General features: G+C 56.1%; 5 protein-coding genes across 5 annotated transcripts; 3 read left to right on the forward strand and 2 right to left on the reverse strand.

The window, feature by feature from the left end:
* The first annotated feature begins 1709 nt into the window (after positions 1–1709).
* On the forward strand, positions 1710–3358 carry BJ171DRAFT_159040 (uncharacterized protein). The gene is made up of 2 exons (XM_053105866.1): positions 1710–1812; positions 1953–3358. The coding sequence occupies exon 2, from the start codon at positions 1954–1956 to the stop codon at positions 3220–3222; it is 1269 nt and encodes a 422-aa protein (XP_052965150.1). The 5' UTR covers positions 1710–1812; position 1953; the 3' UTR covers positions 3223–3358.
* A 153-nt stretch (positions 3359–3511) lies between these two features.
* Positions 3512–8702, reverse strand: BJ171DRAFT_583553 (periplasmic binding protein-like I; the record flags this gene model as incomplete). The annotated part of the gene is made up of 21 exons (XM_053114254.1): positions 3512–3769; positions 3906–4192; positions 4284–4332; positions 4422–4581; positions 4715–4934; positions 5081–5129; positions 5517–5614; positions 5687–5831; positions 6011–6199; positions 6452–6569; positions 6654–6818; positions 6996–7112; positions 7270–7304; positions 7391–7450; positions 7577–7664; positions 7782–7826; positions 7910–7935; positions 8054–8109; positions 8178–8238; positions 8356–8477; positions 8597–8702. 21 exons carry the CDS (start codon positions 8700–8702, stop codon positions 3512–3514), a joined length of 2454 nt encoding a protein of 817 aa, XP_052965151.1.
* Positions 8703–9078: 376 nt separating this feature from the next.
* On the forward strand, positions 9079–10038 carry BJ171DRAFT_511708 (Glyoxalase/Bleomycin resistance protein/Dihydroxybiphenyl dioxygenase). Its single transcript, XM_053111617.1, has 3 exons — positions 9079–9305; positions 9422–9706; positions 9855–10038. Exons 1-3 carry the CDS (start codon positions 9153–9155, stop codon positions 9927–9929), a joined length of 513 nt encoding a protein of 170 aa, XP_052965152.1. The 5' UTR covers positions 9079–9152; the 3' UTR covers positions 9930–10038.
* Positions 10039–10194: 156 nt separating this feature from the next.
* On the forward strand, positions 10195–12727 carry BJ171DRAFT_583555 (A subunit of glutamyl-tRNA amidotransferase; the record flags this gene model as incomplete). The annotated part of the gene is made up of 8 exons (XM_053114255.1): positions 10195–10308; positions 10470–10728; positions 10822–10918; positions 11061–11177; positions 11310–11485; positions 11579–11694; positions 11813–12147; positions 12259–12727. The coding sequence occupies 8 exons, from the start codon at positions 10195–10197 to the stop codon at positions 12725–12727; spliced, it is 1683 nt and encodes a 560-aa protein (XP_052965153.1).
* Positions 12728–14030: 1303 nt separating this feature from the next.
* On the reverse strand, positions 14031–15070 carry BJ171DRAFT_511713 (uncharacterized protein). Its single transcript, XM_053111618.1, has 3 exons — positions 14934–15070; positions 14538–14819; positions 14031–14411 (listed from the first exon to the last, which is right to left on the reverse strand). The coding sequence occupies exons 1-3, from the start codon at positions 15031–15033 to the stop codon at positions 14224–14226; spliced, it is 570 nt and encodes a 189-aa protein (XP_052965154.1). The 5' UTR covers positions 15034–15070; the 3' UTR covers positions 14031–14223.
* Between the last annotated feature and the right edge of the window lie 2732 nt (positions 15071–17802).

Raw genomic sequence — 17802 nt, forward strand, 5'->3', positions numbered from 1 at the left:
GACGCTTGGAAGCATCGCTCTCGCTATCGCCCTCGTTCACACGGCCTTTGCATTCCAGCTGCATTGCAGTCGTTTACCACCTCAGTGTCCAAAACTTGACACTCACCCGGCAGAATGTTGCGGACATATTTACGGGCAAGATTGCTGTCTGGAACGACGCCAGACTCGTTCACAACAATCCGGGTCTTGCCAATATCAGCACGCGCATCCAGACGATCGTTCGAAGTGGATCTTCCGGAACAACCTCAAACTTTCAGTATGCCTTGAACCAGTTTGACCCGACCTTGAACCTGCCCGCTCCGCGTGTTTATCCCATCTCCTCTTGGGGCACCGCAAACCAGCCCTTCTACGGCTCAACCAACACGATCGTCTCTGATGCCATCCAAGTCAGCCCCTTCACGATCGGATATGTGGACTATCCTGATGCCTTCAATACCCTGGCTTCTCTTGGATCCTCGCAGAGTCTCTATGCGATTGCAAACGTCGTGAATCGTAACGGAGACGTCGTTGCGCCGTCCATGTCTACAATGAACGTATGTCGCTTTGCTTTCTGTTCAGATCGCAGCCCCGACCGCACATTGACAGTATGCTTGGAGCCACAAGGACTCGGACACTAATTTCGATTGTATCGCCATCTTTCGACCCCAGATTGCTCTCTCAGCGTCCAGCTCCGTGAACATCTCTGGGCTCCAGCACCTGACGGCTGACATTGGGACCACTCTCCAGCAGACCTACATCGACACCAGCGTTCGGGGAGCCTATCCGCTGATGGCCCCGACATTTTTCTTCCTGCGACAGGACTCCGTGACCTACAATGTCACTGAGCAGCAGATGCGAGCAACCTTGCGCTTTCTCTTCTGGATTGTGTTTGGCGGAACTGAATCGGTACTGTTCAGCCGGCCCCTCGTTTATCGTCCTGTCTTGCCGCTTTGGCCCGAGTTTCATTGAGTCTAGCGGTGGAAATCACTGATGTTGCATATGCCGCATGTATGCACGCCGGGATGGCTGGAGAAGGCAAGCATATTGCTCCTGCCGGACTCACGAAAACATGCTGAGACCATTCACTTCCTCGTTCGATCGATCGTCGCAGCGCCCGTCAAACAGATCGACGGCGTCCCCGTCAACCATACCGTACTTCAGCCAAGATCACTTTGTGCATTTCCAAGATCCGAGCCTCCGTGCCTTTGCGCTCGATGCCCTCAAACTCATCACTCACAACGGGAAAGCTCTGTATGATCCCAACTCACCATGCAACCCATACATCGATAGCAACGGCACCTACATCAGCGCCAACTCATGTCAGAACGGATACTGTCCCCTCGATGGGCCTTTCCAAGACTCATCTGTGGCCCAGTGTATCTGCGATATCGGATACATCAACAACTTGCGAACCGATTGCTCTGAGCCTTCGGCACCGTTGATGATCCTGACAGCCGGCGTCCACCAGTTCAACATACCCGTGGTTGTGTGCATCGGCGCTGCACTTTGCGTCAACATTGTCATACTGGCTCTGCTGTTTGCCAAGCGAGAGCATTCGGCTATCAAGTCCATTTCGCCTAACTGCTGCTACGTCATCGTCCTTGGCTCGAGTAAGTATACCGACAGCACATGCGCTCTGGAGACAGAGGTCGAGGGCGAATCAAAGGGTAATCAACAAACCCATGCCGTCCCATTTCCGGAGCGAGTGGCTGACGCTTGCCTTTTGTCAGTGTTTGGACAGATTGGAGCCCTGTTTTACACAGCCGAGCCGAGTGGCTTTGTGTGCTCTGCCAGAGTCTTCTTTCCGGCCATAGCTTTCTCTTCTGTGTTCAGGTATCAACCATGCCATCTCCTCGCAGTACGGCTCTCACCGGCAGCAGCATCGCTGTTCTGTGTCTGTCAGAGCAGCTAATACTCGACTTCGGGTCAGCCACAACAGCAGACTGATCTTGATCGTGTTCTCCATCCAATAGCATGCTGCTCATGAAGTCGATTCGGATTTACATCATATTTGGATACAAAAAACTGCGAGCCATCAAAGCATCCGACACCAAGCTTATATTGGCAACCTTGGCCGTTGTCGTGCTCGAGATCGCACTATGCGCAGTGTGGGTGCTAGTCGAGCGCCCCATGGCCGAGACCGGTGGAGTTCTGTATGCCACTGTGTGTGCCTCTTCGGGGAGCTCGGTTGCCGTCTTTGAATCGCTGCTGTACATCATCAACGGCCTCGTTGTTCTCGGATGTGTGGGCTTTGCCTACCTCACTCGAGGCGCCCACGAGCGATTCAAAGAGTCCAAGACGATTGCCGTTTGCAGCTACGCCGTCGCTGGCGCCGTCATTCTGGGCCTTCCGCTGGCCTACATCCTCGCCGGCAACTCCGATTCATCCACGATGTTCTTCTCGGGAAGACTGGTGATTGTTTGCCTGATCCTCGGGGCATCTACCCTGGTGCCAATCGCACTATTCAGCTCCCGGCTCGTCAGGGCCATACGCACTGATGCAGATGACGGTCCGGACTCGCAAGTCCCCACCCGTAAAGGAAGCTTCCAGGCATCCTCAGACACCAAAGGTGCTGCCGCTGCCGATGTAACCGTGTATGCTTATGAATGTGGCGTTCAAGGGCTCAAGTTTGGCGGTGCCTGGGCCTCGTCCAACGTGTTGGTTCTGTCGATGCTGGACCTAATCGAGTTCCGAGAGCCCGGATCCAGCGGCGCTATACAGGCATCGTTCCGGCTTTCTGAATGCGAGTGTCAATTACAAGAACCCTCGACCGGCGCAGACAAGGAGAGTGCCTCTTCCAAAACGGTCTTGCTCCGAAGAAACAAGAAGGCGATCGTGATAGAGTTTGAGTCTTCAGAGGCCGCAGAGATGTTCCTGGACAACCACCGAGATGCCAAAGCTCGTCCAGCGACCTTCAAGACTGCAGGCGTCGGGTTCTTGGCGAACAACCCGAAGCGCGATGATGGCATATTCGGAATGGTTGGCAAAGCTAACTCCATTACCAGATCAAAGTCGTTCAACGGGAGCATCAGCAGCAACCATCTTGACACGCAAGTTGTCAACAGCGCCAACAACCTGAGCAGCACCAACAATGTGAACAGTGCAAACAACCTGAATACCGGCTTCAGCCTGGCCGGAAACCAAACTCTCAGCGTGAATGCCGCGGCAATGCCAGCAACCCCAACCCGTAGACACTCTGCACACGGAGCCATCCCAAAGATCATGAGGACGAGTGAGCTATGACGGTGTTGGCTAGAACGAACCGGCAATACCCGACGGAGCAGCCGAGCAGTAGTACTCGGGAGATCAATCTCAATATATGATGGTGGGGTTGCATATCGGCGAGCGTCCTTGGCTGCATTGGCAGCACCCGTTCTGGATCCGAGGCACCGATTGTAACGATCCCACATGAGCGGATAATGATGCCTTTAGAAATTCATGTGTAGTGGTGATCCAGAAACAGAGGAAAATATATCAAAGGCCATGTGTTTGGATGCATCAAGCAGATGCTGCATTCATGTGTCACCGATGGCTACTCTTGATCGGCGCCAGTGGGTTGCTGCGTCTTGACAGTTCGATATGTGTCGCCGCGGTCCGATGCCACCACTGATGGTCTGGCAGTCGTCGTTGTCGTCGAGCGAGCTTGAGAAATGACGTGCATGAACTCCTCGCGCTCGATCTCGGAGCTCATTTTCATCGAGTACGACTCGTTTCCGATAGCGAACTTGAGTGCTTTCTTTCCATTCATAAACGAGACCAGGCATTTTTGGAAGCGACAGCATTTTCCCGACTGAATTGCCAAAAGAGGATACCATTCGACGACCAGGCTAGTTGTCAGTCACAGTGGCAGCAGAAGCAGCCGCCGCAAAGGCCCATCAGGCACAAAGTTTATGGTCGCATCTCTTTGGCCAAAGCAGGAGCCATACCTTGGTTTTCTCCTCCACATTCTCGTTGACGGTGTAGAGACACAGAATCGAATCCCGATCAAACAGCTTGATGCGTGCCTTCTTCCACTCGGAGAACGGTGTGGTGCTCTTCAGCTTGACATCAAACACCCGTTTGCCCTCGAACTTGGGTCTCGGCAAACTCGAGCTTCCAAAATAGGCAGTGGTTTCGACAACACCTCCTGCGGAGCTCGGGCCCTTTGAAGTTCCCAGGCCGGCATCCAGGATATCCGAGATGATGGTCAAGATAACACGACCAATCAAACAGTCTGCGTCAAAGAAGAGTGGTTGGCGGTCAGTTTACCTGCCTGCGATGCCGATGCGCGGCTCGCACAGACTCGACAGCACATCGACACCCACAATACGTGACCACGGTTCCAAGGGCAATGACGCCCAGCCGGAGGTAGTACTATTGACGAACAATACAGGTTTGTAAGCGAGCGAGCGAGTGAAGGCGGGTGCAAGTGTGTGCAGTTGTCGCCAGTGGGCTTCACTTACCGTTCCAACATAGTCGTTTGTCGAAAGCAGCAAGATGATCACAACCGATCCACACAGTATAATGAAGAGGCCACAATATGCGATCCAGTTGCTCTCCCGGTATTGAGCAGAAACGTTTCTTGTCTTGTATGCGAGATATGTCGAGGCGAGAAGCAAGAGTCTTGGAGTGGGTGAGTGAATGCGGCACGATAAGCGGTTGCCAAACGGAGAGTCATGTCTGCGTTCGCGGCTCGGACTCATATGGGAGTCCAACCCAAACTGAGACGGGCGAATGAATCTTTGATTATGCTTACCCATTATAGGCCAAAAGTGAATATGAGAATCCCATCTGGTTCAGCGGACTCGATGATTGGCAGTCTAGATACCAATAGCTACTCGTGGTGACGCGGACAGGACTCAAGGGATCGATAACGTTCCAGGCAGTGATGATGGCGATATTGACCGCAACAAGAACAAAACTCATTCCCATGAGCGTTAGGTTGCTGAGTTTGACGATTTTCATCCTTGGGTTGTCTGTATTTTGCCAGGATGTCCAGGGCCAGTTGTCAGCGCCTCGTCTGCTATCAATATATCCACAGCATCTGCACCGAGCGCGACCGCAGCGCAAGGATATGGCCAGGGCTGTGATTGAGAAAACGCTGTGGATTCTCTGTGCGTACCAAAGATTCGATATATGCGATAGACCTTGACCAGGAGATTGGCGAAAACCTGCAGCCAGCACAGCATGGTGAGCCCCCACGAACATGCCACGATATGCGCTCACTCACTCATATCGGCTCGGGCCGGAGATGACGCGGCAGGATACACACCATCGAAAATGCAATCCACATAATCGCAGATTGAAATTTACAGAGTGTAGCTGTCATGGGGCCGGTGAAGGCAAAGACCGAAGCCCATGCCAATGCCAGCCCCGCCTAGTTCAGAATTGCATTTGAAACCCCGTGCCATGAGAGTGGAGTATGTCAGCGGCAAGACCAATTTACCCAGTATCAAGTGTGTCTCTGGTCGAATTAGACCACAGAGTTCCAACAGCGGTATGCACACTGCAAAAGCGTTTGCTAGCGCACATGGACGAGCTGTCCGGGACATACTCACATTTATGAGCAGAAGGAACGGAAGCGACATTTGCTGGACTATAGGGTTTTCTCGGTAGATGATGAGCACAAGAAACGAAGCAATGCTGAAGGCCAGACCTGCATTTGTGCAACGAATTAGATCTCCCTTTCGAATCAGGCTTTGGAGGAGCATAGATGGCAGAAAGATACTTGTCTGCGAGCGCTCCGAAGATTTCAGCAACGAGATTGCGACGACATATCGACACTCGCCAATCGAGTAAACAATCACCAGAGCCAGTGGCCCCTTGTTCGAGTAGGACATGACCATCTGGGATATGACTTGGGTTTGCAAAGGCTGATCAGCACAAGCGATCGACAGACGGCAGCGCACTATCGCTGGATGGCCAGCCAGAGCAGCGCGGCATATCGTCACCTACGTATGCTGTCTTGTGGAATCGCTGCAGATCCAGAATAATACAAGGTCGGTGACTGCACAGCCACAGATCCATCCATCCACACAATCGCCGTTTGAACCGAGTTGATGCCGCCGCCATTGGGAGAGCGCTGAAGATTCGTAACACCGTATGGGCCGACTCGGTCGCCTGTGGACGTAAAAGTCAAGCTCCCGGTTGCGCCCGTAAAGTTTGTCAGGAAAGTGGAAAAGGAAAGATTGGCTTGGCGACTATAGACATTTTGAACGGTGTTGATGTTTCTGTTGAGTAGCTTCATGGGGCAGCGCGATCGACCAGTATACAAGGTGAGTCAGTCATCAATCTCGGCACATGCGAGTGTGCCGAATGTATGGGCAGCCATGTGTTATTTCGTTAAGGGACAGGTTGCGGTAGCACAGATATGAAGCACAGACCTGTTGATACCCTCGGGCGATGGCAAAGACACTTCAAAGCGAGAGCGCAGCATAATTCGCGACGATCATTTGATGCGAGTGGAGGGAATTGAGAATGAAATGCAACCTACAAAGCTCTGATAGGCCCCGAGGAAGGGCTTGGCCCAATTGTGCAGCGATCCAGCATCATACCAGTCATAGAAGAAAAGCGAGTTTGCCTCGGGGTATTGTCCGTATGCAGCATGGAACCTGTGCGATTCGGCTGTGAGTACCCCGGTGGCTGGAGGCAATGTACTGCAGACTGAAGTTTGATAACACACAAAACAGAAATACCTGCTGTTCAAACTCTGTGAAACTGAGTTTCCTCCGCTCTCAAGTGCCGAGAGATACACGATGCCGGGAAGATTCGCGAGATCGGATGGTTGGGCCTCGGAGACGATACTGGATAGTCCGTCGGAGCCAACGTACACATAGCTTGGTCCAACCAATCCCATGTTACTGCCAACGCGAACGAGACCGGATCAAACAATGGTTATACGAGGCGGTGATGCTCTGCCGAGAGCACTTTGGATAGCGTGCATAGGTGCCCGAGACACACAAAGTATCAAGAAGCTCGAGCATATTCAGGCAATGAAGTCAAGCCAACCAAATCAAGTGCCTTGAAGGCAGCCTCACCTTGCGAGTTGCAAGTACAGGAGCATGTCCGAATCATAGCCCAGTATGACGACGATTCTGTAGCTACTGCTCTGTATTCTGGAAGCTATTCCTGAGAATGTTGATGGACTCGAGGCACTGCAGCACCATGATATCGAGAGATGGGCGCAGCGCGAAGAGTTAGCATGCTACTCGTCGACATGCGGATAAGTCCGGTTCGCCATCAGTATCGGCACGAGCCTATAAAATGCAACGATCGGTGCCGTGGGTGCATATTGCAGCGCCGCCGACGTACGGAGTATTGTAGGGCATTGAGATTTGGATATTGATCTGCGTGAGGGTCAAAGTGCATGAGTAAGCACCGGCTCTTGGTCAATTAGCTTACAGTCCTGATGCCGTGTATGTGTCAGGCCTACCCCAAGGGCTTGTGCTCGAGACTGAAACGACTGCATCAAGCTCGTTCCATAGGTGTCGCTCTGCGGTTGTGCATGCGCATGCGGTGGGTCGGTGCGCCTTGGCGTCAGTGTGATTTGGCATTCGATCGTGTATATACCTGGGCTCGGCAGACGAGCGGCGTTTGACGAATGACGATGCAGTCTCACCGAATAGATCAATATCACGTTTCTCCAGTTGTTGGAGTATATGTAGTTGGCAATGGCTGGTCCTTGGAAGTTGTCGGGAGGCAACGTGCTGGCAAGAGGAAGGCATTCCGAGATGGGAGATGGCCGTGAGCAGCAGCAATGGCCGCTTGGGGTGGCGATTGTGGCCAATCACGTTGGACTCCTGAGGATCACGCTGGCGACTCACCGGAAGAAGGTAGTGTACGTGCTTTTGTCGCTCAGGGTGGTCAGACTGCACAGCATTGCCGAAACGAGCGGCGAGTTCAATCAGTTGCCAGGCCACTGATTCCCAACGAGTGACACACGAACACTTACGTTGCCGATCCGGAGCACTGGGGGAGCTGATGCAGATCACGGGCGACGAATGTTGTTTCCAAAGAACGATCGGGGCGCGAGAATAGGTCGAAGCTGAGCAAGCCATCACAGCATGGCTTGGGAAGGGCGGATGCAGACACTTACATTGAAGTTCTTGGTGACGAGGGCGAGGGGCGAGGTCATGGACGACAGCAGTTCTCCTGCGCAATGGACTGGATGAGAGCGCAGAAGTGGGCACGACTGCTGAGAAGGCGCGAGCGCTACCAACCAACAACCCCGACGACGCCGGAGGTATTAGCCAAGTTGATGCCGTTTTGAACCGCCATATACTGGAGAAAATGGTTGGTCTATGAGTCAGCCGCCGTCATCATGGGCAGATCGTGGACCGCAAAGCCAAGACGGCGCGAAGATGGCCCGACCACGACAGACGACCAGAGCCTCCATACCTGGTTGCTCATGCTGTTGAGATGCACAGCCGAGAGTGTGATGCCGGGAAGGAGGCCTTGGGCATTCACATCCTGGACCGCCATGAGCGAGGCATTGATCGCCGAGTCGGCGATGGATGTCACTGCGAACAAATATATAGGCGACGAGCCGTAAGAAGATGCGCCGAGTCAGTGTGCAGCGGACCCGCACAACACTTTGCATGCCACACTGTCTGGACGATATCGCTCCGTCTGTTCTTACTGAGGTTGTCGGAAATCACGATCCCGATCTTCCATTGGGTGATATCGCAGAGGCCGAGCGGCATGCAGGCCACACAGGCCACGACTAGCCAACCAAAGATCTTCATCTTGTGCGGCTGTCTCGGAGCTGGGAAGAGCGATGTCTTGATCCCAAAAGCTTCGACTGCAGGGCCCTTTCGGTCATTTTTTCTCTCCCTCCCTCCCAGTGCACTGCTCGGCGCTTGGCAGATGCACTGCCGATCATGATGCCCGTCACCCCCAATCCAGCAAGAACATGCCCGCCAACGATGTCATCGGGCTCGGTCGTGATCAGCGCGACTGAGGATCAAGCGACTGGGGTCTGGATACGCTCAGTCCAGGTCGACGCAGGACTCCCACGCCATCTCGATGGTATTGGATAGCAAAATATTTGATCCGCGCGTGGGAACCTCGCAGCCCGAGGCCATACAAAACGGCTCGCTTGCCTGTCTGCTTGCCCGGCCCAACTGCTTGCTAAATCACCCGCCGTCCCATCAATCTGCCCACTCGTGCTCGCTCTGATCAAATCCCTGCCTACAATGTCCTCCAACTCCTCGCAGACGCCTTTCGCTCCATCGATCGCGATGGTGACTCTTGGCACCGCCAATGTCGAGCGAGCCACCAAGTTCTACACAGACCTCGGCTTTGTCCCCGACAAGACCATCAGCGGCCCATTCTGCCAATTCTTCCAGGTTCGCTCGCTCGTTGCTGTACCTGGGGTCCGAAGAGTTGCCCGCAGGGTTTGAGGACGAGGCTGCGTCGCCGATGATGGCATGGACTGACTGAAACTCTGCACACCCCCTTCTAGCTCAACGATATCATTCTAGTGATCTACCCAGAGGAGGCCCTCAACAAGGTTTTTGCAGATGCTTGCCACAAAGAGATCCACAGTCAGGATCCATCGCCTGCTGTGGACCAGCCAAAGAGCACTCTGCCCTATCGCTCTGGCCGGATGGTTTCGCATGCATGCGCGTCCAAGGAAGCTGTCGACGCCGCTTACGGGAGGGCCATTCACTCCGGGGCCACGGTGATCAAGAAGCCCGTCGACTGGACGTCCGGTGGTGGCTACGGTGGATATTTTGCTGATCCCGATGTGCGTCTCTGATGCTGCAAATGCATGAACACTTGCATCGGCGGCGGCGCGCCGGTGCTATCGCCAAAGCGGTCATGGCCAGGCCCTCTGACGGACCATGACCATATGCCTTGACTGACTCTACCCTTATCTGTCTGTTGCCTCATAGGGCCACGTCTGGGAGGTCGTCTACTTGCCCATGTGGAAGCTGACTGCAGCAGGCGGCATGGTCATCAACGCCTGAATAGCCCCGCTAACGAATCGCCCGAGACATGCTTTCGCCGTGGTACTCGACTGTATGTGCCCCAAAGTTGAATAAAACCCCCTCCACTCCGTGTGGTCGCCGCCCAGTGATTTGAGAGAGGACTGCAGAGTGATGCGGTGATGCTGTGATACTGCGGGTGGTCCTCGCCGAGAGAGGACGCCTCGCTGCCACCCAGAGCTCTCGGCCAAGATCGCGAACCCAAACCGTCACCGTCGCTCTCTCGCCCGCTGGTCTATCTGCGACCATGATCACAGCACCGTCTGCGCGAAGAACGTCGGCTCTTTGGAGCCGTGTGGCATCCGGCTCCATCCTGAGGGCCTCGCACCAGGCCTCCTTTGCCGATCTGTCGATTGCTGAGGTTCGTCGCTACCTACGGATCTTGCCACACACCCTTCGTCAGTCCCCAGGCATCCTGCCGCTTCCGATTGAATGGCCCGCTCTCTGGCGTCTCCTCCATCGAACCACCACCTGAACGCATGGACGATCTTCCTTCGATGTTTCCACATTCATATCGTCTAGGCTAGTCGACGTCTCAAGGAAAACTTGGCGACACCAGCGGATCTGGTCGAGTCTTGCCTCCAGCGAATCCGCGAAGCCAACCCACGCATCAATGCTGTATCCCAGCTCGTCGACCACAGCGCCCTCGCTTCAGCACCAAGCGATGCAAGCAGCAGAACCAGTATTCCTCGCAGTCCTCTTTTCGGCATCCCTCTTCTCGTCAAAGGCAACATCTGCGTCAAAGGGCTCGATACAACGTGCTCATCCGCCATGCTGAAGGGTGAGTCGCCGTTGGAAGCAAATCCGGCTGCATTTACCACACGGCCCATGCGCTTCGATGGGCAAAGGCGCTTAACACCTGATGGCTTTCCAGGCTTCCGTCCGCCATATGACGCAACAGTGGTCGACCTTCTGCGCAATCAAGGCGCCGTTGTGATGGGGCACACCAACATGGATGAGTTTGGAATGGGGTATGCTCTCCCGCAGCCGAATCGATTAACCGATCGGATGAGACGCTTCCAGTACGGACACTAGCTTGGGTGCGACAGGAATCGACCACCCAGCACTACTTCCGATCATTCGAACTCACACATCCTCGGCGCGGCTCACTAGATCGGCAAATATCCATAGCGCAGATGGGCCCGTCCGCAATCCTCGCTCGCTTGGCCGAGTGCCTGGAGGGAGCTCTGGTGGAAGCGCTGCTGCTGTGGCCAGCGGGATGTGCTTTGCGTAAGTTGCCGGCGTTGGAGCTGTCGCCGCTGACAATCGCATGGCCATGGCTGATCAATGGGCCAACATGGCGACGAGCCCGATTCGATTGTGATCCCCACTTTCCATCTCTATCCTCCGTTTGGTCTCCAGGGCTTTGGGGTCCGATACCGGCGGCTCTGTCCGGCTCCCAGCAGCATACTGCGGTGTTGTTGGCTTCAAGCCCTCGTACGGCAGGATTTCGCGATGGGGACTTGTTGCATATGCAAGCTCGCTGGACACAATTGGAATCCTTACCAGAACCGTAGACGATTCGCTGGTTGTCTTTGGTAAGGGCTGGTCGTGGTGCCCAGCGATCCGCACAGCTCACATTGCTGTCTCGGCCACATTCTTACATTCCACCACGGTTTCTCTGCTGCCAGACGCGCTCGCTGTCCATGACCCCAAGGACTCGACATCTCTGAGCTTCGCCGACCCCAATATCGACGTCGATTTTGCTGGAGGCAGTCTTCAGGGCCTCCGAATCGGAGTTCCGCAGGTAGTCGCATGGTGCTGTGGTTCGATTTGCTCCATCGCACTGCTCGCGCGGATGCATGCGAACGAACACTTGTGTTTCGACAACTGACGGCGATTTGGACGGGACTGCATCTCTATAGGAATACCACGTTCACGGCCTGGACGAGTCCATCCTTGCGAGCTGGAGTCGGGCACTCGACGCTCTCGCTGCCCGTGGGGCAACGATCGTCCCCGTGTCCCTTCCTCATACACAGCATGCCCTTGCGTCCTATTACACCATAGCGACAGCCGAGGCGTCGTCCAACCTCTCGCGCTACGACGGTCTTCGTTACGGATCCACAACGAACTCAGGATCTGCTGATGCGCCATCCGCCCCGCCAACTGGCGACGTTCTCTACGGCGACGTCCGCTCTCACGGTTTTGGGGCAGAGGTCAAGCGGCGAATAGTCCTTGGAACCTATATACTCTCTGCCGAGTAAGTCGATCCCCTGTTGGATTCGGCGGCGCTGTGCAAAACGATCAACATCATCCGATCGAACTGGGAAGGGCCCTGTTGGAGACGATGCTGACGCTTTCCTCGCTGCAGAGCCTACGACTCTTACTTTCTTCAGGCCCAGAAGGTGCGGCGATTGATTCAGCAGGACTTTGACCGGGTCTTTGCACGGCGTCATCCCCTGGTCGATCCCGCCGTCGTCCAGACGCAGGGACCATCCGACACGAATCCCAAGGTCGACGTCCTCCTGACGCCTGTATCGACCACGGTTGCTCCCGAGTTTTCCGAGTTCGGGCCGAACAAGGACCTCGATCCATCGACGCAGTTGCAAGAGTGCATGAACGATATTCTCACTGTTCCAGCCTCGCTAGCGGGTTTGCCGGCGCTGGTTATCCCTTATGGATCCAAGGACGAGGCAGTCCCCACACCGGCCGGTACTGTTGAGAATGAGCAGATACCGATTGCTCTGCAACTGATTGGTCAATCCGGAGACGACCGACTGCTGTTCAAGATCGGCAAGGTCCTTGAAGACAGTCGTCAGTCGCCAACAGCCACAAAGTGAAACGACACACCACGGCTTTGAGATCAAGGGCTGTCTGTTTCAGGGTCCCGAATACACTCATGTATAATAGGGCTATCAGCAACGCCGCCCGCATCCGAGTCGCCGCCGTGCAATGCTGGAATGCGATACGATCCACGTTTGCCCACGGGCTCTGTTGCATCCATAGCTGTCACGGTGTTTCGCTGCCTTCGGATATCTCTTCGTCTGACGAATATCGGTTGCTTTTGAACTTTCGTTTCAGCGCACTTGCTGATGATGGCCGTCGAGAGCGGTGGAGCCCCAGTTTCAAATGAGGAACCAGTGAGTCAGGGTATCGTTGTTGGGAGAGCACCGATGTGGTGGTACTGCTGCTGCTGTCCTTGCTCGGATAAGCTGCATATCGTCCCAGATTCAAGAGACCTGAGGTGCAGTGCTGGGCCTAACAGACACTTACTGAGTCCATGTCTCTGCTCGTGCGATTGCATCGACGGTCGGCGTGCAGGCATCCGAGTACTGTCCAGGCTGTACATGAACAGGGTTTAGTACGAGCGGCAAGGGGGGGATCGGGCTGGGCTTGCGTTCGAGCAAGCTTACCGAGCCATCTTGACGGGTCGCTGGGAAAAGCCCTCGATCTCCCTAACGATCTCGCTGACAGCTTTCCGCTTCCAGGTGCTCCGGGTTGGTGGGGACAGCGAATCGTTGTTGCTGCTGCTGCTGCTGTCGCCGATTTGTGTGGAGGCATCCGCCATAGTTGGCCGACGACAGGGCCCGGTGCCGCTGAGCTGCAGATGGCAGCGACACAGCATTGCGGGCTCGGCTGGGGGATCGTCGGGGCCGGCCCACATTCTCGACCAGATCTGGTGAGGCACAAAACTGGTTGGGTCAGCCAGGACGAGCGGGCCATGAGGGACATCGGCGGTACAGGCTGGTCCGATGCATGGACAAGACACGAATGAAATAGCCATATTGATGCAGCCATCTGTGGCTGCGTCGATATGAGGGTACCTTGCCGAGCCAGCCCTCCTGCCGTGCAGGCGGGTCGGTCGCTGTTGGAATCGGAACGATAGGATGCCGCCATAGCGGAGCTTGCTCGTGATTGTCCGTCATTTGGACAGAAGCATGTCGTCTGGGGTCGCAGCAAGAGGGCGGGCTGATACGTGAGCGGCCCGGACGGCTATCGACGCTGGAGACGTATGTCGATGCAGACTTTGCTGGATGTGCGAGATCAGACGCACCCTGGGACGAAGGTGGAAATCGAGCGCCAGCGGGTTTGGCCCTCGTTTTGGCCCAGTGACCCGCATCGGCGACTCCTCAACATCCCCAGCCCGGCTCTCCAGCTCGCTGGTGCTGGTGCTGGCATTTCTGGGATGCAAGCGCACCATCGGCTCCGGAGGATGACAGATGTATGTTTCATTTTCGAAGCCTGTAGAAACAGTTGTAGCCACACGGCCGTCCCGCACCCCACTCCATTCTGGCTCCAACAGAAACGCATGTCGTGTCCGGATCGTTTACGGCATCTAGAGCAGCTGGATGAACGATTGCGGAAAGATTCCTGCCGCCGTTCCGTCCTCGGTTTCGCCATAGGTCCACCCCTTTCCGTAGTCGTGGATGAGCACACGGTAGTTAGCGCCCTGGATGAGCTTGAGCTGTCCCTCGCCGGCTGGCGTATAATCAGCGAGTGCACGAGCAAACACTTTGACGGGAGCTGTTGATGCGCATGTTCCAGGGGAGGAGTTTGGGTTGGGTTGGGCCAAAGTAAGTCACACTGCCTTGTTGGATCCGCGGCAGACATGTTTGACATGCAAAGGCCCGAGCAATCCATGCAACTTACGCGGAGGAGGAGGGGTATCCGGAATCGGAGGGAGCGTTGGAGCTTGGCCCGGAACCGGCGGCGGGGTACCTTCCGAGGCAACCGGGCCAGTGCTAGCGGAACTAAGGCGGTTCATGCTGCTGGTGCTGGGGCTCTTGGCCGGAGTCCTCACAGGGCTGGGGGCGGTCGAGCTTCGAGCTGGGCTGAGACCCGGTCCCTTGAGCTTCGGCACAGAGCCGGTCTGGCCCTGAGCCTGTGCCTGGGATTTGGCCAGCTCCAGCTTCTCTTTGAAGGACAGTGGAGCTGAGCGCAGAGGACCGGTGGAAAGCAGGCGCGAGCAGAGACATCAGCCGCAGGAAGTGATTTTGATGTGTCTGCCTAAACGCCCTCGATGCCATGGAAAGTGAGACCACTTACCGGCCACAGCCGCCGCCTCGGATTTCGCAGGCGAGGGCAAACTCGGGCTTGATGGGCTGGCGATGCCTGTGCAGGACACTTTGGTAGTCAGATGTGGCATGGGCAAAGTAAAAGATGCTGCATGTCGGGGCTGTCCGATACTCACCCTCCTTTCTTGCGCTGAGCTTTGCCTTGAGCGCTGACTGAAAGTCCATGGCGGGCGCCGGCTCGGGCTTTGAAGGCGAAGCAGCGGCAGGGGAAGGTGTCTCTGAATCGGCCTCTGGTACGTCGTCGGGAATGGAGTGGGCAGTGTCAGCCACAAGAGAGTGCCCCGCCTCGCTGAATATCCTTCGGTGAGGGGACGATGATGCACATGCACCACGACTTACTCTCGGCTCGCTTCTTGAGTTTGAGCTTGAGCTGATCTTGGAACGATAGACCTGCGCCCTCATCTTCGGAAGGAGGTGCCTTCGCAGCTGCCGGACTGGGTGCGCTCTTTGCAGGCTCTGCTGACCACACCAGAGTCAGGAGCACAGTCAGACTCGGAACACCAATGGCCAATTCTCCCAATAGCAGGCAATCACGAGTGAGGGCTCAAGCTATATCCCACCCTCGATTTCGATTTTCTTCTCAGATCGCTTCTTGGCGGCCATGAGAAGCTGCTCCTGGAGTGTGATTCCTCCGCCGCCAGCAGCTGCAGAGCTGGGTGGAGGCGGAGCGGCACCAACATCGACCCTCGAGCCTGTACAGATCATCAAATGTCAGAGGGCAAGATCAACCAAACTTTGGGCACGGACGGCCAACTGACCTTCTTTCTTTTTCTTCAAAGCGTTCTGAAGCTGTGAATTGAGAGACGATCCGCCCTGATCGCCGTCTGAGCAAGCGAAATCTATCAGTCACATGTGAAGCAGACTGGAGAGAGCCGTCTCTCCTATCGTTGGCTCAGCGACTTGTACCTTCGCCCGGAGGGGCTGGAGGAGCTGGAGGAGCTGGAGCCGGAGCTAGACGAGTCGATGTCGCTGCGTTAGTATATATTCGGCATTGGGCGGTCCTGCGTACTAGTCACCACAAGATGGGCCTACCAGCGCTGCCAAGTGAAGGTGGTGGTGGTGGTGGCGGGCCTGTCCAGTGGAATTACTAACAGGCATCGGCATGGCTACGGATATCCAGAAGCGCAGTGCACAAGACCAGACTGCAGATACGACCCACATCGACCTACCGCCAGACAGGGCGCGGGACAAAGGCGGCGGAGGCGGCGGGACTGGTATAAGCGGGTATATGTTGACTTGTATCAGTAAAGCGATGGTCTGACAAGACAGTATGTCTCGGCATTGAGTGATGTCACGGTCGTCGGCGGACATGCATGTGTACTGATACGAGGCAACCAGAGTAGCCTAGGGGTTAGTCGGCAAATCGACGGCTGTTCCTTACCGCCTCCTGACACAGCGGGCCCTGGTGGAGGCGGTGGTGGGGGTCCTGCATATCCGTGATACGAATACAAGAGAGTTAGTTCGCCGGTCTCGATCGAGGAGTGACTCGGATGCACCAGCGGATACGAGTCTGAGGTATGGTCGCACCAGAGCCTGTCTTTGGGGCTAGTGGAGGAATCGGTGGAGGAGGCGGCCCTGCAGCTGGGGCTTTTGCTTGACCAGCGGATATGGTCGGAGGCGCAGGGGGTGGGGCCGGGGCCGACTTTGCTGCAGGAGCGAGAGGGGGTGGCGGAGGCGCAGCCTTGCTTGGGCCAGGGGGAGCGGCTGGCGGGGCTGGTGGTGGGGCCGGGGCCGAGCTCGATGGCGGTGGTGGAGGCGGTGGAACCGATGCGGGTGCTGGTGCTGATGCTGTTCCTGTTGTTGGAGACCTTGGCGCCATAGCAGCAAGAGGAGGAGGAGGAGGGGGAGGTGCTGAGGGTCCAGCGGAAGGAGGTGCCGGGGAGACCGACAGAGGCGATGCGGCTGGAGGCAGTGCCGGTGGCGGAGGAGCAGCGACAGGAGCAGGTGGAGCAGGTGGAGCAGGAGCACCGACACTTGTGCCAGCCGACGGGAGAGGAGGTGGAGGGGGCGTAGCTGCAGGAGCAGGGAAAGCTTGTGCTTGCAGAGGCGACGATACCGCTGCAGAGGAATGAATGTGGGCCATTAGCAGCGGTTTTACGACGAGGAGACAGATCGATGGTGATGAGAATACGATCGGCAGACGTTGTGCGTGATGTGCAATTAAGATACCTGGACCGGTAACACTCGGCGACCGAGAGGCCCACGGGGCTGTGGGGGAAACGCTGGATCGAGTTGATGATGCTTGAAGCGTGCCGGGCGGCTGAAAGGACGAGCCTTCTGTCGCCAGTGGCGACGAGATAATCAGCGGTGTTTCAGGCACGAAGCCTGCAGATGGGATGCAGTCGCAGCAAAGGGGGCAGTCAGTCAATTACACCTCAACCCCAACGACGCGGCTGCGGCGGGGAAGGATCTCGATAGTACATCGCTCTCGCAATTACCAGAAGATGCCGCTTGGGCGATGGGCATCGGATCGGCCAGGTTGCTCATCAATAAATCGATCCAGCCGGTGTTGGAGATGGCGACAGAGCTCGGCACTCCGTCCCGAATATGCGGACGAGAAGCATCGGCTGCGTTGCCAAACGCATCGTCACGAGCGGGACCAAAGTGGTGCGGCCGCAGCATTGCGCTGAGAGGGGCGGTCCCGCCACTGCCAAAGGAGGACCGTCGAGCTCCAGGAGAACTCTGTTGGGCCCACGGATGGGGCGTGCCGTCTCTCGGCGCTGATTCCTCTGTTGCCGAAGCGATGGGGCCGAGACACTCAAGGTCGGTGCGCAAGTTCGGGGGCTGGAAAGCGTATGGGAAAGTATCTAACGCAGCCGAGGTGGAGCGGTCGAGGCCGC

Source organism: Polychytrium aggregatum, assembly GCF_025602895.1.
Source record: "Polychytrium aggregatum strain JEL109 chromosome Unknown BJ171scaffold_27, whole genome shotgun sequence".
Classification (NCBI taxonomy): domain Eukaryota; kingdom Fungi; phylum Chytridiomycota; class Chytridiomycetes; order Polychytriales; genus Polychytrium; species Polychytrium aggregatum.